At 39.5% G+C, this 23,967-nt stretch overlaps 1 protein-coding gene across 1 annotated transcript in view; it reads right to left on the bottom strand.

Moving 5' to 3' along the window:
- ULK4 (unc-51 like kinase 4) overlaps window positions 1-23,967 on the bottom strand; it is a 675,609-nt gene that overhangs the window by 613,517 nt on the left and 38,125 nt on the right. The window contains exons 10-16 of the mRNA XM_036759487.1: window positions 17,052-17,167; window positions 16,829-16,901; window positions 15,077-15,167; window positions 13,528-13,632; window positions 11,698-11,758; window positions 5,305-5,486; window positions 1,914-1,960 (exon numbers count right to left, since the gene is read on the bottom strand). Coding sequence (XP_036615382.1) covers window positions 1,914-1,960; window positions 5,305-5,486; window positions 11,698-11,758; window positions 13,528-13,632; window positions 15,077-15,167; window positions 16,829-16,901; window positions 17,052-17,167 — 675 coding nt within the window. The remainder of the gene's footprint in view (window positions 1-1,913; window positions 1,961-5,304; window positions 5,487-11,697; window positions 11,759-13,527; window positions 13,633-15,076; window positions 15,168-16,828; window positions 16,902-17,051; window positions 17,168-23,967) is intronic.

Consider the following 23,967-nt stretch of genomic DNA (forward strand, 5'->3'; position numbering starts at 1 on the left):
ATACAAAATTAAGTAATCCACTCAACATGTATTTACCAAGGCCCAGCACATGTTGTGAGAAATCATGATAATAATACTTTACATTTGTGTAATCACCTTCCCATATACTGTCTTACGTGATGCTTAAAAAGCACCAAGCGATGCTCACAAGGAAAGTATTTAACTACGTTTTTAAGAAACAAGAAAATTGAGACTGAGAGGTGGTGAACTGCTCCACTGTTTCACAACAGTTTTTGTCTACCATTACATAATGTTGAGTCTTATTAAATTCAGGGTCCACTAAAACTCCCAGATCTTTTTCAGCTAAATTGCTGTTTTCTTATGCAAAGTATATTTTTTAACCCAAGTGTAACATTTTATAACTACCCCCAACTCACCCCAACACGCTTGGGGCCACTCCCGTGCCCTTACTCCTGCCTCAAACAGCTTCCAGCTCCAGTGCTGGGACTCCATTCCCTACTGATGGATGAGTTCTCCTAACCAGCACAGTCCCAACCCCACCCTCACGCTGCTGTCACTCTCCTTCCTGTGCCCCAGACGTCCCTTGTAAGTCCCTCCTCTCCCCGCCCCCTTCTAACATCGAGCTTTGGAAACAGTAACCCAATCAGCGCTGCTCTTCCTGGAAAGGACATGCCAATTGGCTGCCCCATGGCCCCACTCAAGATCCCTGTGACTTCCCAGTGGCAAACATCCTTCCTTGGCAGCCAATACATCTTATCTTCCCTTGTTAGAGTGTAGTCTTCCTGAGGGCAGCCTCTCTTCCTTTTGTATTTGTATTAGCGTTAGCACAGTGCCTGGAACATCATAAAGGCTCATTCATCCTACATTAAATTTCATCTGAGACAGCTTTTAAGGAGAAAAATGGAAGGAAACAAGTAAAAGGAGAACGGACAAGATTTGCAAAGATTGTCATAACAAACTGTGTCCCCACCACTTGGACTCTAACAGCATAGTCCCAGATGTGCTGATACAGGAGGGAGCAATGACCCTAAAGAGAACGAAGGAAGGAAAAGCAATGAGACTAGACTAAATGTGGAGAGAGGAGATCTGTGCTGCAGGCAGATGCTGAAAAAGAGGAGGAAGGTCCCAAGGCAAAGGAGAAATCTTGGACAAACTACAAACTCTATATGTCTTGAGAGTTTTCACGTTACTGCCCCCTTGCTCCCTCTGTATTCCAGTCAAACTTTTGGCTTTTCCCCAATTCTCATATCCTGCTTCCTAAGTCCAGGCCTCTACACAGACCTGGAATGACCTTTGTGCTGACCTCTGCCCCCTGGAGCCCAGCTCCGGCCCACCCCAGCTCTTAGATCCCTCCACACCCTCAAAATTACTCCGATATTTATTGTTTTACACATTATACCTAATTATCTGAGTACATGTGGCTTCCTGCCGATAGAAGTAAGCTCCCTGAAGGCACGGCCTGCTCAGTTTCTACTTCTGTATCCCTAGGGCCTAGAACAATGCCATGTACGTATTGATATTTAACTATATGTACTGAAAGAACAAATAATTGAAAAAAGGATAGCCCCAGGAGGAGGGTGGACAGAAATTATACACTTTACAAAAGAAGATAACTTACTCTGAGGACTAAATTTTCATTTTGAGAAAAGGGCAATTTAAAACATTCTCCTTAAAAATACAAAGATATTTCTAAGAGCTGGTGCAAATCCTAAAATTGAAGACAATTTTGTTGAAGCCTCTATGTCCATGCAACTAATACTTTTGGAATAAATTATAAGAGTAAGCAACGGAGGTTCAGTATAAATCTTTTAAAAATTAAAGAGAACATGTTTCTCAGAGAGCCTGATGTTCTTTGAGGCACCTACCATGCTGTGAATGTGCAGCCAATAAAAAGTAATAAATGTGATAACACAGTGAGAAATAATGCTTAAGAAAATGAAAATGTTACTTACATATCCCAATTTGGAGCTGCTCGGAGCTGCTGGATTAGCAACAGCAACTAGGATGAAAAGTCAAAATGGATATTTTAGGAGACAAGATGAAGAACACATGGGAACAGTCAAGTTTTACAACTGAGGATATCTCTACTCCCAGTTAAAACATGAACTTCTGCATAAAACAATATGGAGACTTAAAGACACGTGAGTACTAGGCATGGGGATTATAGAAAAATAGAAAATTAAGAATAAGAGAGTTTCAGCCCCCTCCTGTCCATTAACATTTTCTACCCACCAGAAGAAGAACTGAAACAATAGTATCTTGGGAGTGAACAAACAGATATCCTTTCAGCCCAATACCCAAACTGATCTGACTCCAGTTCCCACAAGCGTCTCTCAGAACAACTGGAAGAAGCTTTGGCTGAGCCATAATGCCACAAGTATGCCAACTGACAGGAGACAAACTAAGAATTATCACACCCAAACTATGTAGGGCTTTAGAAAACAAAACCCTACCTGCAAGAAGGCTTGATAGTCAAGGTAGAAAACAGAAACATTACGAACCAAAAATTAACAGAGAAAATAACTGAATTCAGCAAAGTTTCAGAGTAAAAGATTAATCCATAAAATCTTTTGCATTATTGCTTAATATTAACAAAGATTTTTTTTTGAAAAAAGAAGCTTCTCTCACAACAACAACAAAAATCATGAAATATCTGAGAATTAACCTAATAAGGAATACACAGGAAGTATATGAGAACTACAGAACTGTGATGGCCAAGAGGAAAGAAGGCCTCAGTGACCACGGGGACCTTCAGTGTTCATGGATAGGTGAATTAATATTAGAAAAAAGATAAAACTGCCCAAGATAATTTACACATTTAATATAATACCCATCAAAATGCCAAGGTTCTTCTGTATGGAACTAAATGCAAATCATAACAACCTTATCTGGAAAAACAACAGGCAGGAATTAAGGGTCACATTAAAAAGAAAAGCTGACTAATGAAGGGAGTTTGGCACCCCCAAACTACATAGGGGTTAACATCAAAGCTCTCTGGCACTAAACAAAAAAACAGAGAAGTTGATCAATGGAACAGGATACATCCAACATCAAACCAAATCTATTCAAAAGATTTGTGTGTGACAAACTTTTAAAAAATAACAACTAAGGAAAGGATTAGTATTCAATATGTACTTTGGCAAGTGGTTGATAATTTGATGGAAAAGGGATTGGGACCCTCATGTTATGTTATGTCATATGCTGACTGCAGCAAATTTCAGCTGAATGAGAAACTTAAACATAAAAAAGAACTCCTGAAAAGATAGAAGAAAAACAGGATGAAGTATTTATCTAAACAGTGGAAGGGATTCTTTGTTCACTTATTTTTACTTAATTTATTCTTTATTTCAATTTAACAAGTGGAAGTAATTATTTCTAACAAAATGGCTATACTAGACTACATCAGAATATAAAATTATCATATAAGAAAAAATATAATTAAATGAAAAATACTTGTAGGAAATATAACTAAAAGTTGACATGCAAAACATATAGGGAACTACTGAAAAGTCCCAGTTTTAACTCCCACTCCACAATGCAAAAATTTCTAACATGAAGATAGTTTTTAAAAGAACAAACATAAATTTTAATAATCACTTGAAAAAATGCCCAAGTTCGCTGATAACCAGAGTCTTGAATTAAAATGCAAATTAAAACAACTTTGAGGGGGACAGAACCAAGATGGAGGAGTAAGGGCAGGGACTGCATGAACTTTAAATAACCCCTCCAAACAATTTCTGGAGCAGCAGAACCACCAGATGTACAGGGTAGGTCCGTGTAACATGGGTAAGAGGGGAGCACCATCCAGCACAGGCAGCAGTGGCCTTGGGGGCGACTGAATCTACAGAGTCAACCTCTGGAGCTCTCAGGCCACAGACCGTAACAGGGTCAAACAACTGGTCAGAAGGAGATTACAGAGGACCTTGGCTAGCACTGGGCACTGGACTCTGTTACATTGCTTATATGCAGTTGTGGGTCGCAATCCCAGGGCATTGAGGAAGACTAGCAGGAGCAGGGACCCTGGTCATAATCAAAGGGTGGAAAAGAGTGCTTGTGGTCACTCAAAGACCAGAGCACAGGCCAGAAGAGTGCTGACCACACTGCTCCTTAGATCATACCACCCATGATGAAAAAATGCTATCTACCTCCAGAGAAAGAACTGATGGAATGTGAATGCAGACTGAAGCATATAGGTTTTATTTTATTTTTCTTAGGTTTTTTTGTCTGTGTTTTCCTTTGTGATACATGTTTTGCATGACTGCACATGTATAACCTATAGCAAATTGCTTGCCTTCTCAAAGACAAAGGAACGAAGAGAAAAAAGAGAATTTGGAACTCAACATTTTTTAAAAAAAGAATATTAAAATTGTTTTTACATATAACTGGAAAAATAAAATATTTCAAAATAAATGAATTAAAGAAAAAAACAACTTTGAGGTACTAGCTTAAACCTATCACACTGGCAAAATCATTAAAAGCCACGAAACTTTATATCAGCTGGGCTGTGGAAAAACAGATGTACTCACTCACTGCTGATAGAATTGCAAATTTGTTGATCTTTTTGTCCAGTACTCACAAAGGTGAAGGAAAGTGACTGATTTCAGAGCCTTTTGTGTTTCACGCTATTCTGGCAGGACACAGTACAAGTTACAAAAATACTCACACTCTTCTACTCAATAATTACATTGTTAGCAACATATCCTGACACTGTTATCCAAAGCAAGAACAAAAAACAAAAACTCTTGCTATTCAAAGTTCCTGATCACAAAAGTTATTGCAAAATTTAAAAAAATGGGAGCAACCTAAGGGTCCAATAATAGTGGAATGGTTTTTAAACTCATAGAAATGCAATATAATAATGCAATTAAGATAAAAGAGATATGGGGGATAGAGAAATCTGAAAACACCTTAAAAAGCACAACCAGAAGAAGACAGTCTCTATTAACTACAATCACACAAAGGAAAGCAAATGAGAATAAATGAACAAAGAATCTTAATAGTATCTTAGAGGAAGGAACTTAAAAGGGGCTTTGATTCTTTATGCACTGAAATTGGTGATGACAGGAGTGTTATATATGGACTATCATAGAGATGCATCTAATGCATACACATACATATGCATATTGTGAATCAGCCTGGACGCTTGCTTTACTCTCTGACTGATGATTTTCCCTCAGTGACAGCATTTCCACATTTGGATAGAGTCCAATCAACATTCTGCACTGCCTTCCCTTCAGTTTCTGGAGTGGACTCTTATCGCGTGGGCCCCTAACAGATGGACGGATGGAGCGCTTGTGCTGGATGGCCACGTGGCTAGGTCTCCCCCTGAATCCGACCCCTTACCAGCTGTGAGTGGATCAGCTTCGTGGCTACCTCCTTGTGGGTGGAGACAGTGCACAGGTAGCAAAGTAGATTGAGCTTGGCCCGTGAGGCTGCTGTGCTCTTCTCAGCCGTGTCCAGCTGGGAACAGACTTGTTGCAAAAACTCACTCCACTCTTGTTCCTTTAAAACTAATAACTTCTCGGCTGGGGAAAAAAAAAGGCAAACAGCTGTTTTACAAACACATAACCCTTCACAATGACAAGTAATTTCATAAAGGTGAAGGAAAGGGACTGACTTCAGAACCTTTTGTGTTTCACATTATTCACTTTTTAAAAACATTCAAAACGAAAGCTCGACAGACAGGAGAGGCCCTAATAAATCAATAACTAATACAAAAGTAAAAGTAGTCGGAGCCTCACAGGGTCACAGGACACAACCAAACTTGAAATATTGACCTAGGAAATGGCTAAGAACAAAACACATCTCATTCACTCAAGAGCAATGCTAAATTTTTTCTTTTATTTTTTTCCTTCCACTAAGAAACTCTCACTGAAAGCAAATTACAACTTAAAGAGCCATATCATCATCCATAACACATCTAGATCGCAAATGCTCTTCAAATCCGATTTTTCAGATCTGGGCACAGTGCCTGGCACAGAGTTGTTGTTTGTCCTATGTTTCCAAAGAGGGCCAATGACATCACAAGGTGAGGTCTTGACTCCCGTGTGAACTGGATTTAAGTGAGGCTGAGTTCCACAAAATTATCAGCCTGGCTCTCCATCCCAGAGTCATCGAAGTCCAGTGGCCCAGGATGCAGCGGATGACCTCTACATCTTCCATGTCTGACCAAGCTCTAAGTCCTCCACAGCACCTGCTTCAGCCACCTTCCTGGTTGTTGGAACAAAACCGTTCTCGTCTGCCCATTCTGCCAAGAGAAGTCTTCACATCCCCCTAATTCACAGATGGGTTTGTGCCCTGTCATTTACCCTCAACCTAGTTCAGCCCATCTGCTGAGACAGTTTACCAGGGTGTGTGGCCACTGTGTATGAAACAGCTGACTGGAGTGAATCAAGTGGACACCAAAGGTGGCTGAGCAGCTGTGAAAAAGGCTTGGCAAGCCCTCACACTAGAGATGCTTGTCTTCCCTGAACGCCCCTGGTACATAGTAGGTGTTTAATGTTAACTTGTTGATTTTTTATAAGAAGGAAAGTAAACTGTGTTTGGACAATCATCAGGAACAGCAATAAGATATCAGGAGCCCAGCAGCATTATTATAAGGGTACAAGATGATGAAGAACACTATCTGCCTCCCAAGAAAGAAGTGATGGATTAAATAGGCAGAATGAGATACATTTTGTACATAGCCAACACGGGGATCTGTTTTGCTTGACTACAAGTATTTATTGTTTTGTTTTCCCTTTTTCCATTGGCAAGAATGAAAGGAAGAAAAAATAAATTCTTGATAATTTCAAAAAATAAAATTATTAAATTATTTAAAATACTAAAATAAAAAATTGAGTACAAATACAGTGTGCAGACTGCCCATTCCCTCATTCTTGGGTAAAGACCAGAGTGCAGACTTGGAGAACAGTAACCACACCTCTCGCAGAATACCTTGAAAGCGCCAAAAACCTGCAGACCCCCCAGAACTAGCTCTGAAAACAGCAGCACACAAAAGCCTGGAGCTTGTCACACAGTGCCTCCTCAACCCAACTTGAGCAGAGCCCAACTTCAACATAAAGTTCAAAGTTAAGAAATGGGCTGAAAAAATATAAACAACAACAAAAACCATAAAAAGGTACCACATGGCTGGAAAGACTTAGAAGAAGACAACAATGTGAAATAGCTTTAAAAGCAAAGCCTCAAAAAAAAATCTTAATTGGACTCAAGGCCAGCAAGAATTCCTAAAAGAGGAAAAGAAATACTAGTGTACTAGAGGAAAAATTGGGAGAAGAAATGAAAATGATGCAAGAAAATTATGAAAAAGGAATTAACAACTTGGTAAAAGAGGCACAAAAAAAAATACTGAAGAAAATAGCACCTTAAAAAACAGAATTGGCCTAATGGGAAGAGGCACAAAAATTCACTAAAGAAAAGTGCTCCTTAAAAAGTGGAGAGGCACAAAAGCTCACTGAAGAAAATAATTCCTTAATAATTAGAATTGGGTAACTGAAAGCTAATGACTCCATGAGACATGCAGAAACAATAAAACAAAGCCAAAAGAACGGGAAAAAAAAGTAGAAGAAAATGTGAAATACTTCATCAGAAAAAACAACTGACCTATATGTAAAAAAAAAAAATTATATATTATATATATATATATATATATACACATTGACACATATATATGCGCACATATATACATATACATGTATATATGTATGCACATAAATATTTATAGCAGCTATTTTTGTGGTGGCAAAGAATTGGAAATTGAAGGGATGCTGATCATTTGGGGAATGGCTGAACAAGTCATGGCATATGATTGTGATGGAGTACTATTTTGCTGTGAGAAACGATGGGGGGGGGGGTGGTTTCAGAAGAAACATGGCAAGACCTATATGAACTGATGCAAGTGAAGTGAGAAGAACCAGGAGATCATTGTACATAGTAAGAGCAACGTCATAATGATGATCATCTGTGAAAGACTTGACTATTCTGATCAATACAGTGATCCAAGATAAATGATGATAGGATTCAGGATGAAAAAATGCTATCTATCCCCTGCCAGAGAGAGAACTAATCAACTCTGAGTATAAACTGAAGTACGATTTTCTCATTTCCTTAATTTTTTTGCAATATGGCTAATACGGAAATATGTTTTGCATGATTTCATATGGCTAACTGATGTCATAGTGTCTGCCTTCTCAGTAGGTGGGTGAGGAATGGGAGGGAGGGAGAAAATCTGGAACTCAAAATTTAAAAACAAAAGAATGTTAAAAATAAATAAATATTAAAATTGTTTTTAAAAAAGCTCTACCTGGGATGATAGCACTTAACTTTTGAAAGAATCTTAGAAATTATCTAGTCTAACTCTTCCCCCCACTTCCCCCAAGGTTGAGTGATGTACCCCTGGACACCCGCAAAGCCAGGTTCTTTGCAGAGGTTACCCAACTCAAGTCCACACCCCTTCCACTCCCCCAGGTAACTCCCCCAAAAAAAACCCCAATACTTGAAAAGAAACTCAGTGCTAGTAGTGAAAAAGAATACAAGTGAATGCTAATGAACCTTTAAAATCTCAGGCCTTTCAGGAATGGACAACACTTGAAAACTACAGCCATTTGCTGAAAAGGCCCTCAGCGCTGCCCTCATCACAAGGTACTGTTTGAGCAAGAAGCAATGAGACAGCAGACCATCTGAACAGTCTAAACTCGGATCTCATAAATGAGATACCGCTCAATTCTGAAATGAACCCATAGCTGGCTGACTGTCATCTTCAAGCATAGTAAACTCTAACAATAACACCCTAAACAGTTTCAAAAAAAAAAAAAAAGGCCGGGGGGGAGCTAAAAGGAAGACATGTTACATTCTTGATAAACTTCCCTTTTGTTCTTATAAACAGCAGCTCTGCTTTGCACCTATATAAAGGGTGGTCTGTATAACATTAAGGAGGAAGAATATTTCCCCTCTCCCTCCCCATCTAACTTAGCTCTTCCAGTAAGGGAGCTCGTCTGCATGTACATCTCACAATTCTGTTTTCACTCAATGCCTCATCAGATCTTGGGTTTCACTGGCTGGTTCTAGTCTCTACAGTCTCCAATTGTCCTCCACAGAGCCAAGCACAGGTCCGATCACGTTACCAAGAGCCTCGAACATCTCCCATATTTCCCTGTTGCCTCTAGGACAAATCAGTAACTCCCACATTTGGCATTTAAAGCTCTTCACCCTCGGTTCCCATCTAGTTGACCAGATGGATTATGTCACTCCCCTTTATGCATTCTCTGATCCATCCAAACAGGCCTAATTGCTGTTACATTCACATTATACCCATTTCTCATTTCCCCGCCTTTGCACGGGCTGGTGCCCACACCAGCAATGCACTCCCTGCTCATCTCTACACCTTAGAATTCCTCTCTCCCTTCACAGCCCAGTCCAAATACCACCTCCTCCATGGGGCCTTTACTAATCTGCCATGGGGTGGTGCCTATTTACCCCCATCTCCATTTAACTGGTATTCAATTTGCATGCATTTTGTACTTGCTAAAGTGAATATTGTATCCTCAATACCTAGTACAATGCCTAGGTGCTTAATAAGTGCTTGTTCTCGGAAAACTGAAGAGCTTTCCCCACTCTGCTACTGAAAATATAATATAAGGCAGTCAAATTAAGCAACAAAATATGAAATACACAAGCTCAGAGGTTTTGAGGCTCCAATGAGACGATGCATGTAAAGCATTTTGGAAACCTTAAAGCACTATATAAATGCCAGTTATCATCATCATCATCATCATCATCATTATTAGCCTGCAGTCCCCAGGCCTCCTGTCTGGTAATAACTTCATTGCCTGAACCTTCTCCTGTCAAGCTCAAGTCATGCTTATAGAGAAAGACAGGGGTGTGCTGGTAAATGTTGAACAACCAGGCTCTCCAGAAAAGAACATGTATGCATACGCACTTTGGAGTTCAGTCTTCATTATTAACACTTCCTTACATCTAGAGTGACAGTCAATAAATAAAGCCCTCATTTGTGGCCACTGCTGTTTCAGAGGTGTAAATGTTCACCCTGAAAATGTCAAAGCTGGCTCCAACCCACCCACAGGCCACTCATGGCTTGCTCTAACCCTGTAGCAGGTGACCCTGGGTTCCAGAAGGCTGACAAGTTCTGGCAGGTCCTACCAAGCTGCGAATGCCTTAATCATGGGAATGCCCCACTCCACGCCTGCACCCTGGCTATCCCCATGCCCGGAGCCCTCTCCCTCTTTGCCTCTTGCCTCTCAGCTTCTCTAGTTGCCTCCTGGACGCCATTCAAATGCCATTTTCTTCAGGTGTGCTCTCTACCCCTCCCTCTGAGATCATCTTCCACTGAGTCTGTATGCAGAGTTGTTTGGATGTGCCTCCTCCATTAGAATGGGCATTCCTTGAGGGCAGGGACTGTGATTTTGCCTTTCCTCATGTCCAGCACCTAGCATGGTGCCTGGTTCATAGCAGGAACCAAATAAATGCCTGCTGACCAGCGACTGACAATCAAGGACCAGCTTTAGCGAGTGCTAAGATGTTCATGACGTACAATGATTATTCTTTTTTTATCATAATAGTACAGGAAGCCATCTACTAAGGAATGGGAGAACTATTTGCATCAATGGAGAAAGTGCCCACATCAGTGAAATGATGGATCTTTTCAAGTAATAAAATAAAGTGCACCAAGCTTCCTCATGACCAGAGTCTGGCCCTTCCTCACAAGCCACACAAAAACAGCTGGGAAGCAGGATTTGGCCCTCAGGTTGCAGTGGGCCAACCCCTCCTCTGGAGTTCTCATTCTGAAGATTGTTTTTAAATTCTTAGCGCATTCCTTCCAGTCTTCTGTTTGTGTCCAATTGGGTTTTTGTTGGAAGTTTTGTTTGTAGTTGCTGTAAAACGACTCTTCTGAGTCTGTGCCTTGGACGTCCCTACATTCATAATAATTTTCTATCATTGGTATCTTTTTTTTTGTTTACTCATCTTTCCAGCCTTCCTTCCTGAATTAGGAATTTGTGTCAGTTCCAAGCTTACACACACATTTGGAAGGAATACTGAGGCTTTTTATGGTCCCCATCTGTATTATCTAGGGTCTTGTTATAGCTTTCTATGGGCAACGAGCATTGTGCTCTTCAAGGCTCTGAGGGGTGGCTCAGGCCAGTGAGCTGCACACTTCAAGTACCCTAAGCAGTCTGATCTGGGCTGCATTCACTCCCTGCTTCTCAGTTTGAGCTTTGTAGACTCCTATCACTTTGCAGACTCAAGGCTGCAACATGGCAGGTTCTGGAGTCCTTCTGAGCAAAAAAAAAAAACAAAACCAAACCAAACTTATGATCTCATAATAAGTATCAGTGTTAGGATTCAGAAGCAGACATCCGTCCAAACCCATTTCTCTAATACTATGTCGCTTCATTCCTTAGGAGGATCAGCCCTCACCTGATTCCACAACAGGAGCCATTCTCTGCTCCAGGCAGGGTTTACCCTCTTTTATGGGATGGGAAATGGTCCAAGTTACTTAGTTCGTATGATGATTAGGCTGGCTCCAAAAGGAAATTTAATTTTGTACGTATGTGTTGTTTTCCCCTAGTAACCCATAATGATAATCAAGCCATCAGGGCTTGGATGCGTATGATCATAATTAGCAAAAGTAGAAGGATCACTGTCCAGAGAGAAAATGCTGCCATGCTAAAATGTGTCTAAAAGGATCGTTGCTGTTTGGTAGCTATTCCACAGACATACCTGTATGTGCTGGTAAATGGAGCATTTTCATATCAAATCTAATAGGTGGCTGTTTCATTATCTGTGTTTAAAAAAAAAGTTTCATTCAAAATTTTATAGGCACTTTGAGATTTCAAATAGGTAATAATGAAAAACATTCATTACAAATAAAAACAAATACTTTATACATTGATTGAAATCATTAAGTAATTGATAAATTTGATAGAATATAAGCTCTTTAAGAGCAGGAACTGTTCTGCTTTTGTCTCTCTACATCCAGTGCCCAAGACTAGATCTCATACATGGCGTGTGATAAACAAATACTTGCTTGATTAATTGACCAACTCAATAACCTTTTATTAAAGACCTACTATGTGCAATATAACGTTCTAGGTAATTTGGAAGACACAGATAAGACCCAGCTGATGTCATCAAAGAGGTTGAAATCTATGTCTACAGTTGAAACTGGGCTCAGAGACCACAGGATCATTTATTTAGAGGCAGAAAGGACCTCAGAGGCCCCCAAATCCAACTCCCTCATTTTTCAGATGCAGAAATTGGGGCCCAGAGACATTATGATTTTCTGCCACATCCAACAAGGTTGTCTCTAGTGTTACAGCTTCAAGGAATCTTGTATATTTTGCAAATATGCATAGGGAACAATTTGAAGGAAAAGGACAGTTAAGGCAGTGTTGGCTCCACCAAAGCAAATGCTTTTTTTTTAAATAGTCAAACAAATAATAAGAACAATGGGATCTTGTCTTCTCTCCATCTTCCAGTCAACTGTGCTATGATACACATGCTTTCTGCTGTGGAAGATGGCTTCGGAAAAACTGCCTCTCCCTGTCTAATGACAGGACAAAGTGTCAAAGGAGTCATGGTGTCCTCGATGTTTCTTTTTTATTCTCTTTAAAAATGTTATATAAAACACAAAAGAGGGATGGTTGGTAAATAAGAATTTAAAAAACTAGATAACTGTGTGATCTCATGTGGCTAGACATGATGAATTGTCAAATTAATTATACCAACAATGAGTCAAAAGTCCTTTTATAGGAGCTTCTCAGAAGCATTAAGGGAACAAGTGTGTGTGTGTGTGTGTGTGTGTGTGTGTGTGTGTGTGTGACACAGAATTTGAACCCGCAACTCCCGATTCTAATACTTTTGCTCCTTCCACTACACCAGGTGGAGGGCAACAAGAGAAAAAGGAAAGAGTTAGTTGAATTGGAAATGGAGCTAAAAAGAAATCTTGAAAAAATAAGGAGTAGAGAGACAGGAAAAAGAAAAGCAATGACAAGAAATTATGTTCAAATGAAGAAGAGGGAAAAAAAGAAGACAGGAGGTAAACAGGAAAAGCCAACAGAGAGAAAGTAGAGCCCGCAGAAGCCAGACCTGGAGAGGCACAGAGACAGCATGTGTGGCACATAGTAGGTGTTCAACAAATCCCTGTTAGTTGACTGAGGGATGATGGAGTGAAACACAAACAGGAAATGACTAGATCTGAGTCAGAAAAAGGCAAGTCTGAGCAAAGAGACTGTGATATGCACACTGGAAAGAAGGAAAAGATAAAGGTGAAAGACAGAGGAAGGAAAACTCTCTAGAAAAATGATGAAGGGTAAAAAATATCAGAAAGGCAGAGTATATGAAAAGATGATTAGAAAAGACATTAGAAGGAGAGAGGACAGGAAAGAAATTAGGAAGAGATGGGGTTAGAAGCAAAAATCAAGGCAATGGAGGAAAAGCGCAAGAGAAATGCCACCAGAAGGCTGTTCATACATAAGTCAAAACATATTCTGCCCAAAAGTGCATTGCAAGTTTCAGAACTCCCACAGTGATTTTTACATTTTTTCATACCTTTGGATTATCAATTATTGGGGTCACAATGAGGTCAGCATCAGTATAGATGAGCTCCTTCATTCTGGACTCTATGTCCTGCTGAGATAAATACGGATTTTTCACCTGGAAAAAAGAACCCAATACTCAACTATCTTTCCTTTGACAAATCAGTCAAATGGTCAAGTGAATCTGTGATGTCATTGCTTCAGGAGTTCCCTCTAATTTGACAAATTAAAAGCTTTTTAAAAGATGTCAATAAGAACATCACTTCAAGCAATATTATATTAATGCAAATTTATAACAAACTAAATTGTTTTTCCACTTTCTGCAAACACTGTGAAGCAATGCTTTCCATCTCTGGTATCACATCATGTTGAGAAGATAAAGACCAAAGCTTCGATGGAAGTGGGCCCATCCCTAAATCCACTTCCAAGGCCTATACAGAAAGCTAGGTTTTCCACTATCGGAACACTAATATAGCTCACTTACCCAGCTAGACTCTTCGCAGTCAGCTCTTTCCCTGCTAGCTTTAAGTCACAAATGAGGTTAACAATTTAAAAATTAGCCAAAATGCTAATCCCAACGCCATGAGGAAGGGAAGCTTCTGATACTACGAGGATCTCAAAAGAAAGCTTCCAGTGCTAGCCCCAGAAGGAAGAGCTGGCTTCTGGCTCCAGCTCTGCACTATCTGTGGCAAATCCCAAGGCACTTCCCCTCTCTGGCTTCGGCTCACTCTTCTCCAAATGAGGGAAGACTAAAGTGACTTCCAAGGTTTCTTCATGTGCTAATATTCTATGACCCATACCACACTTAAATGTTTGAACAGACTCTAGTGACCTGAAGTTTTGTTTTTTGTTATGTCCTGACTTAAAAAAAAAAAGGATCTCTTCTGAGACCTGGGTTGTTATTGCTTAAGTTATACAGTCTTCACAACAGAATTGATCACGTACCCCTCCTCGCTGATTCCAGCATGTACATACACTGAAGAAAAGAAGGCTGAGAATCTCCTGTTACCATCTGGTAGAACGGGTTCAACTTCTGAATATAAAAATAATCTTCTATTGTTATGCCACATCTTGTTTCAGAGATCATATTAGTGTGGTTAGATGTGATAACTTTTATTTCAATGACACCGAGTTGATTTAAGTAAAGTAGATTTTACTAACTCCATTTTTACATTGAGTTATTTTTTAAAACCCATTTTATGAGTTACCAGATTTTTAATACGAAAAATAACAACTTTCCATATTTGATACTAATTAACAATTATAACTATAAATTACGAAATAAAGATACAATTAACCTACTACCTTGAAAAAACACACTAATCCATTCTTTTTCTATGGATATTTGAATGAACACATTAGGCTTTTGCAGTTAAACACTGATAAAGTAACAGTATGTTTGCCAAAAGCACAAGGATTTCTACTTAATTTCACAATCGGTACCAAGAAATACTCTAATCATTGAAAACCAATACAAATAGTTCTAACCTCCTATTCCTCTGCCTAGGTTTTGTGTCTCTTGTGCAGAAAAAAAAAAGTTTCTTTCCCTTATTTATGCTCACCTCTGCTGAAGGAGCAGTCTGCAGGGCTGGTTTATGTGTGACATCAGAATGGACCCCCATTGTAGTGCTGGTTCTAGGAGTAGGACGAGAACTGAAAAGGAAACCCCAATTCCAATTAAGTCAGATTTCATAACATTGGTATTCAAATTTTAAAACAGTTCAGAACCCAAAATTCATAAAAGATCATTCTCTAGATCATTAAACTCCAACCCTAGGACAAAGCTAAATTATAAGCTTTCCGAATGGCATATCTTTATTTGTTTTAATCTGCTGGTCTGTGTTACTAACTGGTTACATCTATGATGTGTGTAGTACACACACACACACACACACACACACACACACACACACACAGAGCTAACTAAAGACAGTGGGAATCAACAATATATCAAGGCTCTTTAATTTCATTAGTATGGCTTTATGCAATCTGCTGCCAAGGCCTGTCACATTACCTTTGGAACACCTTACATGTACCAGAGTAATCACAAAATCACAGCCCTCTGAGAATCTCCCTACATCTCACCCAAGAAGCGGTCACCCAGCCTTGGCTTGGAGAGCTCTGGGGAGGAGCTGCAGCCACCTCACCCCAAACCATGCCATTCCTCTAGACTACCCCACTTTTGTTGAGATCGTTAAGCCCAAATGCTCCTCTTTGCTACTTCTTCCCAGTGTTCCTAGTTCTGTCCTCTCAGGACAAGCAGAACAAGCTGACTGTTCCTTTCCAACGTCAGCCCTTCAATGCTTGAAGGATTCTTCTCTCCTCCCCACCAAAACTCATCTCTAGACTAACCTTCGTACTTCATGAGTTCGTTCATGTTCTCTCTCCTAAAAGCCCTCCATGGCTCCCTAGTGGTTATCAAACCACATGCAGAAACCCAAGCCTCACATTCAGCATCCTCTTTGACCTGGTCCTATCCCACCAGGCCACCATTATTTCTTCACCTTCACCTACACTGTGCTCAAGCAAAACTATCTGTTTCCAATTAGCTTTGGGGCCTTTGCAAACTTTGTGCAAAGCTCAGCCTACAGTGAATTCTCCCTCATCAATCTCTAACTACTCACATCACTATTCTCTTTCAGAGACCAGTACAAAATAGATAAGTATGCCATGAAAAATTCTGGAATTCATCTATGAAGGCCTCTGTTAGAGACACCAGATAGAAGTGATATGTCAGGACATTTGTGGGTTCTCTCTTATGCACTTGTGGATTTCCTAGCTCACATTATGGAGATGTGTGCACCAGTACTTGGGTAGACGGCATCATTCTCTTACTAGACTACAAACCTCTTAAAGGCAAGAACTGTGCTGTTTTTCACCTTTGTATTGCTAGCACCTAGCACAAGTCCTTGCCCACAGTAGGTATATGTTGTGAATTAAAGGATAAAGACAAAATTAAACCTCACAATAGTCCTTGGCCATATAAAGAAATATAAGCCAACATATGAAAAAAATCACAGCTTAGTCTTCCATACATGGCCCAAGTCCACAGAAAAGCAACTTCTGCAGCCTTAAATCAGTGTCTTACAAATAGAGAGAATGATTTCACATGACAAAAAAAAAGCATATGTTTCAATTAGTGTTCATTTATAATTTTGAATATAAAATTAAAGGCACCGGAATTAAAGTTCATGTATAAGCCTCCAAACAGTTTTTTGTGATAAGAACCATATGAAGTACTTAGTCACCACGTGTCATAAATAAGCATATTTTATTTTCTACTAAATTGTTTTCTGCTTTTTCATTTTACAAACCTGAGAAGAAATATAGATTCATTCAACTGACCACTTCCAAGAGCACTCTTGGGCCGCAACTCAGCTGGACTTTCTGCAAGAAGAAAGCAACCTATCATTAACACCCATAAAGGAACCACAACAACAAAATCATCGCTACGATTTCAAGGCCATCCTACCTTGGAAATGAGGCCCAATTAGCAACAGCAATCTTAGAGGCGTTTACTCACATAAAAAATCTTACCTAGTTTAAAAGACTTGCTAAATTGTTGGCTGATATTCAGTCCCGTAGTCTGTATGTTCTCTTTGCTTTTCAATAGCTCTTCACATTTTTCAGGTTCGGAACACTCCGTGATTTTTCTGCTCGTCAATAAAAAAAACCAGTTTATAATCCATAATAAAACTATTTTTAGAACTGTCTGTATAGACAACCAGTTTGGGGAAGGACATAACGAACTATATCACCATAAGCAATCCCTCCCTTCTCTGAGCCAGAGTTTCTTCATCTGTACAATAAAAGTTCTGGTCTTGAGCAAGCCAAGGAATCGCTAAGATCTAACATTCTATGATTCTATATGATTATACTCAATATCTTAGCAAAATGATGAAGTTAGAGGAGAAAAACCTTGTTAAAGATTATAAACGACTTAGAGAAAGTATTTTAGCTGAAGAAAGTTACTATATATGTATATGTGTGTGTGGATTTGTGTACGTAGGTGTTGGTTAGTTGCTCATCCTTTGTTTTTGAAGAGGACCGATGATATCAAGAGAGTGATATTTTGACTTGCACATGAATTGGATTTAAGTGAGGCAGAGTTGTGCAAAGTCATCAGCCTCATTCTTTCTTCCATAGTCATGTATGCACATATAGACATGGGGCTCATATGGAAAGATGTTGAGATATATGTATGTGTGTGTGTGTGTGTGTGCGCGTGAGTATATTGTGTGATACATACAATATACACACACACGTATATACATAAACACACATTCTCACTCTCTCTCTCACTCTCTCTCTGTACAACATCAATAATGTGGCACCAACGGAAATCTCTAAATATCTCTTTAAGAAATTATACATATTATGATCATTAGGAGACTCTTTCTCACAAGGCACTCAAAGGTCAAAGGATCATGGACCATAGTTCTAGAGCAAGAAAGGGCCTCTGTAGCGATCTAGTCTAAACCTCTCATTTTTATAAATTAGGAAACTGAGGCCCAGAGAAGTTAAATGATTTGCCCAAAGTTCACACAGCTAGTAAACAGCAACAATTCTTCTTTGCATTCAATTAAAAAAAATCAAGTCAATAATAAGGAATACAAAAATTACTTAAATTCACAACGGGATAAAAGCAAGACTAAAATGGCTCCTAGTATTTAGTACAATGTTCTAACCACAATAAATGTTCTAACTACATTGAAAAATATGAAACCAATTAAATATGGAATACTTTTAACATAGAAAAGTAAAAATAAATCTCATTGACAACTCATGTCAGAACATTCTTAAACATAAGAGATTTCAATCTCCAATTACATCAAAAAAATCCTTCCACAAATGTTGAATATTTTAAAAAATCTCAATCATACTACAATTAATCCTTGCAAATACCTAATCCTAAATTATCTTTATGCCAAACTAAACATAAGCTAAAAGGAGTCTTCTTAACCTGCTCTTCCCTTTTTTCCTTCTCTACTAACATGGACAGTACATCACAAGGTAAGACAATGCCTAAAGGCCATGGGCAACATTATGGCAGCCTCTACTATACAACTATCTAATTTAGAAAAGCCAAGATAGACAATATGATAGTGGCAAGATAGTTTAAGGCAGATTAAAAAAAAAGACATTTTAATCACAGTTTCATAAGAAAGCAAAAAATAATGGTAGCTATCATCACACCCTTCATGAAACCCACAGACAAAAATAAAGTTGTACTTTGTACTGTGAATTCCAAAACTATTATGTTAATGCACTCATAAGACCTCCTGCTGTGGCTAAAAAGTTAAATTGTTGATCAATATGTGCTGTAAATTTGCAATCCCAAAGGAAATGCCAGTTTAAAGCCATAATCTAGTTGTGAACCTATCTAAAAATACTGGACATGATTCTTAAATTCTAATCAGTTTAATTAGTATAATGTAGACTTAACAAATATTGAAATAAAATGATTTCACTATAACTTAATAACAAACACTTATGGTAAAACTGGTGCTATCAAACCCCATGTTCCACTTCAGTCATGAGCCCTAACAGAGCACTAAATTCACTCATTCATCCATTGAATACTCAGTTTCTGAACAGCCACATAGAGCATTTGTCCTAAGTGTTATTGATACACAGAGTCATGAAAAGGCAAGAAAAGTGGGATTTTTTGCTGTTTTTTCTTTTGAGTTAAGTTTCTATAACACATCAAGTGTTTAATGTAAGGTTAACTTAATTAAGTGCTGACCTCCAAGCTTTTCAGCACTAAGGTAATCAAGTGTCTTTGATTGAGTCTTGTCTTTGATTGAATTGAGTCTTTGATTGAAAACAGCATATACTGCTTGGAAGGAGAGTGTGGTTAGAGAGAGAGAAGCAGAGCTGAGAGAGAGAAGCAAGCGTGAGCAGTCTAGGGGAGCTTGCTTGTAGGGAGACCTAACAGAAAATGTTTGTGATGCCAGCACTCTGCCTGTTGGTCTGTGTTAATCTCTCAGACAGAAGCCCTGTGAATTGAGATGATGGTGCTGGTAATGTGTATAACTATTGCTGTAGCCCTGTTAAGCTTTGTTTTCCTAGAAACAAAAGCTGTAGACAGGAGCCCCCAGAGCCTGCTGTCAAGCCGAAGCAGGAGGAACTTGGAGTGGAGCAGTACCCATGAGCTGAGACAAGGAACAGGAGTAGAGAGCTGCCTGCATGTAAACCAGGCAAGAGCTGGGAGTGGTCAACCCTGGGAGGAGAAACCATGAGGTTTGGAAGTCACCTTGAGTCAAGATAAAAGAGGACTTTACTTGGACACTCTCTATTGATTGAGGAGATTGTAAGTTGCTTCTGTGACCTAGAAGTGGATAGTGTTTATATCATCTGCTACCCCTTAAGGATGATATATTACGCTAGGGAAGACCCTGGCCTGGGACCTCCTGCTTGTGTAAACAAGTATTTTGGGGAATGCTTCTGGATACAACGATATATGCCATGTGTCATATGAGATGATGAGTGTTATGAGATATATATATATACATATTGAATAATATGTTTTGCTTAACAATGTTGCTATGAATATTATGATTTAGTTTACTGAACAATGTTTAAGTTCTGAATAGAGAGTTCATTACATTATGTGATTTAGACCCTTAAAATTAATCACAGCAGCAGTCCTCAGGTGTGCTGCTGTGATTGGATTTACAAGTTAACAAAGAAATTATTATTAACATAAAAGAGTTTAGAATATAATTCAGGAGACAAGGGTACCGAAAAATTCAGAAAACACAAGCAAATGCATGATGATGTATAACAATGTAAATGTCCCTCATCAGGACTAAAGGAATGAAAAAAATGGGAGCATTTAGGGCAGGGTGTTCTTAGGAAAGGCTTCAGAGAGCAAAGTTTTTAAACCTCTTTAAATCAAGTGATGACTCTAGCAACAAAGGAGATGGAAGAGGGTTTCAAACAGAAGTAAAGGCAAGGAGACATGGACCCTGAAGCCGCATGTAGATGGTGTTAAGGGGATGTACTAGTAGAGCAGAGGGTTACACTGGGAAATGATGAATGAGCTTTCGAAAGTAGGAATAAGTCAAACCAAAAGCAGCCAATTCACTAACTGGGCATGCTGACAAAGGGAAGAGATGGTATGGCTAACCAACCGCAAAAGTGTAAAATATCTACCACTACCACTCCTCCCCCTCCAAAAAATCCACACTTGGCTTTGGATTATGTAACGTGATTTTTTTTTTTTGGTAAAAGGTTTTAAAGGAGAATCTCATTTCTAGAAGACTATCCAGCCCTTCCTTTCCATTCCCATGGTCTCCATATCAGGCCTTCTCTACATCTTGCCAAATCCACTGTAGTATCCCCCTTAACCACTCTATCTGCCTCTGTGTTCCCTGTCTTCCAATACATTCCATAGGACATTGCCAGACTAATTTTCATAAAGTATAATGTAAATCAGGGCTGTCCAAAATGCGGCCCAAGGGCCACCTGTGGCCCACCTACAAGCATAGAAATTTACATAATTGCTTCCATAAACAAAACCCAGCTACCGCAGAGCTCTCACTAAAATGGCAAATCAAAATATATTGTCTATTGTTTCAATAAAAACCTAAGGTTGGACAGCCCTGACATAGATGGTGTCCCTCTATTATCCCAAAACCTTCAATGGCTCGCATTACCTACCAAATTAAGTACAAGCCTATCTTCAAGATCCTTCATGTTCCCAATCTACCACATTCTAGCCAAATCTGGTCACTGTTCCTCAAACACACCCTGTGATCCTACATCTTTTTTCACAATGGTGGAGTGTAAATGTAAATATCACTGGATTTGGCGTCAGGAGAGACCTAGCTTCAGATCTCACCTTACTCACTCACTACTTCTATGACCAAGGACTATTTGACATTAGCGTCTCTCAACCAGTTTCCTCATTTGAAAATAGGGGTGACCATACCTCTAGTACTTACCTCCCCAGCTTACTAAGAGTATGCTGGGGACTGCATATACTACAGGAAGATCAAATGAGATAACTGATATAAAGTTTTCTTTACAAATCTTAAAACACTTATTATCATTATTATTGTTCTATTTGAAATGTCCTCCCACTCCATCTCCACTTCTAAAAATATTATCCACCCTTTGAAATGTCGGAATCAAATGACACCTACTTCATAAGTATTCTGATTCTTACCCTCCCTCCCCCACTAGCCAGATCTCTCTCCTCTAGATAACCATAGAACTAAAAAGATCATCATTCTTCTTTATTAAATATTTTTGTTTGCTTTCTACGCCTTATTAGACTGCAAATTCCTTCAGGGCTTACATTCAGATGGATGCTCTACTCATCATTACATCTTCCATGACCTTTCTTTGGTGCAGTTTCTGGCTGATAACCAGCCAAGTTGGTATAGATGCCTGCTCAAACCTACCATATGCCTCTTCATTACCCCTCAGGTAGTCTTCAGCTTTAATTATTTAGAAGTTGGCATTCCATGACTCAGAGCCAAACCAAATCAACGGAAGAATATTAGTGTTAAAAAGACAGGCACTAGAAGCTTTTTATTCTGGTTCTTTTAACATTTCGTCAACACCAATGCAACACTTGGGCTGTCCTCCTGTTGTCCCATCAGTGCTAGATTCCCAGTTCAATTGAAGCCCCTGCGTCTCATTCTGTGCCAGCTCTCACTGTTTCCCTCACCCTGACTCCCTGCCACAGCCTCCAGTCTTCCCTCTGCAGACCCTGGGGTCCCCTGTTTATGAAAGTATCTCCTCTCTCAAGTCTATGGCCCAAGAACCTCTCCCTCTGCCATGTGGAGGAAGAAGCTCTCCCACTGGCACATGCTCGGCTCCCCACGGTCTAAGAGAAACCAAAGCATTCCTGAAGGAAAGAAAGCTCAGGTGGGATGAGGTAGAAGTATTATCATTGTACAGAAGAAGAAACTGAAGCTCACAGAAGTGGAGGAAGTCGCTCAAAGTCAATGCATGACTAGGCACTAAAGCCAACGATCAGACCCTGGTCTTTGTCTCCAAGTCCAGCTCACCTTCCACCGTTCTACTCTTTTAAGAGTTAACAGCTCAGGGATTTTAAAACCCTCTCTGAAAAATCATCTCTATTTCTGATGCTTTTTTCTCCCTCTTTTGGTACAGCCACCATCAACGTCCAACCTCCTTAGAGAAGCCCAGCTTTGGAAAAATGTACCAAATATGCGTGAGCAGAGCCAGGTGCAAATAGAGCATTTTCTCTCTGTGTTTTTAATGAGACGTGGATTATCTTTAAACATTATTTTCTGGCATGTAGATGTCACTCAAAATGACTCAGAGTGGGCACATAGCCAAGCACAAACAACACGGGCACAGAACGCAATCTGTTTCAAATTCCTCAAACTCTCATTTTCAAGTTAATTTCTCAGGGTGATTGTTCTCTCTCAATGGCAATGGCAGAAAAGCTGGCTTCTGGCCATGCCTTAGTCACGATTGCATTCAAAGCCAACTCAGCATGAAGAAGAATGAAGAACATACACTAAGTGAATACCATCTCTAGAATCCTGTAAAGCATTTCTTCACTTGCCCTAAGGAGGACTGCAAGGTATCTGCTGGGTGTGCAACTTGGGTCTTGTTCAGTGGACTATAGATGAAGAGTGCACCCCCTAATCCCGTGGAGAATCCTATCAACTCCATCAAACATCACTTTTCATAATTTACCCTGAAGGAAATATCTTAATCTTTACTTTATGCATTATGAAATGCCTGATCAGGAAAGAAATCTGAATGTTTCTAGAGGCAGGAGGTAACAGTGTAGTGCAGTCAGAGGGTTTATATCCTGCTTTATGCCACTTAACTAGCCAGGTGCCCCACAAACAAGCCTCGCTGAGCCTCAGGTGGCTGAAGGAGGTCAGCTTCTAAGGATTTTTCCAGCTTCAGTTCCATGAAGGAAAGAAGGGATTGAAGAGTGGGATGGGAGAAGGGAAAAAGATCAATGCTGCAACATGACCTTTTTTCCCTCCAGGCATTAGTCCTCATTGTTTTGGAACTTGAACAAATGACAATCCCATCAGAGACACAATAGGAAATAAAGTGTACATAAGGCACAGCTCATCCTAACTTCAGGTATGACAGCTAAGTAATCAGGCCTCATAGTATGACATACACAACACCAATAAACAGCAAACTGAACATGGAAACCCTGGAGAGGTTATCAGATGGGCCATTTCCAAATCTCTTTTCAGACTCTTTGCAGACTCTTAAGCATCACATTAGCAGGTGATTTCTGTTTTACAAATTTACTACCAGACTCCTCTCTTACAGAATGAGGAACCACTGTGCAAGCTGTGAACTCAGCAATAGTATTTTCTATTTATATAAAACACTTCCGAACGTCTGAAATGTTGTCACACACGTTATCTCCTTTGATCCTGCTCGCTACCCTCTAAAGGGAGATAAATAAGATGAGGATCATTTCCTTTGTTTTATA

The sequence above is a fragment of the Trichosurus vulpecula genome, chromosome 5, assembly GCF_011100635.1.
Source record: "Trichosurus vulpecula isolate mTriVul1 chromosome 5, mTriVul1.pri, whole genome shotgun sequence".
Taxonomy (NCBI): Eukaryota; Metazoa; Chordata; class Mammalia; order Diprotodontia; family Phalangeridae; genus Trichosurus; species Trichosurus vulpecula.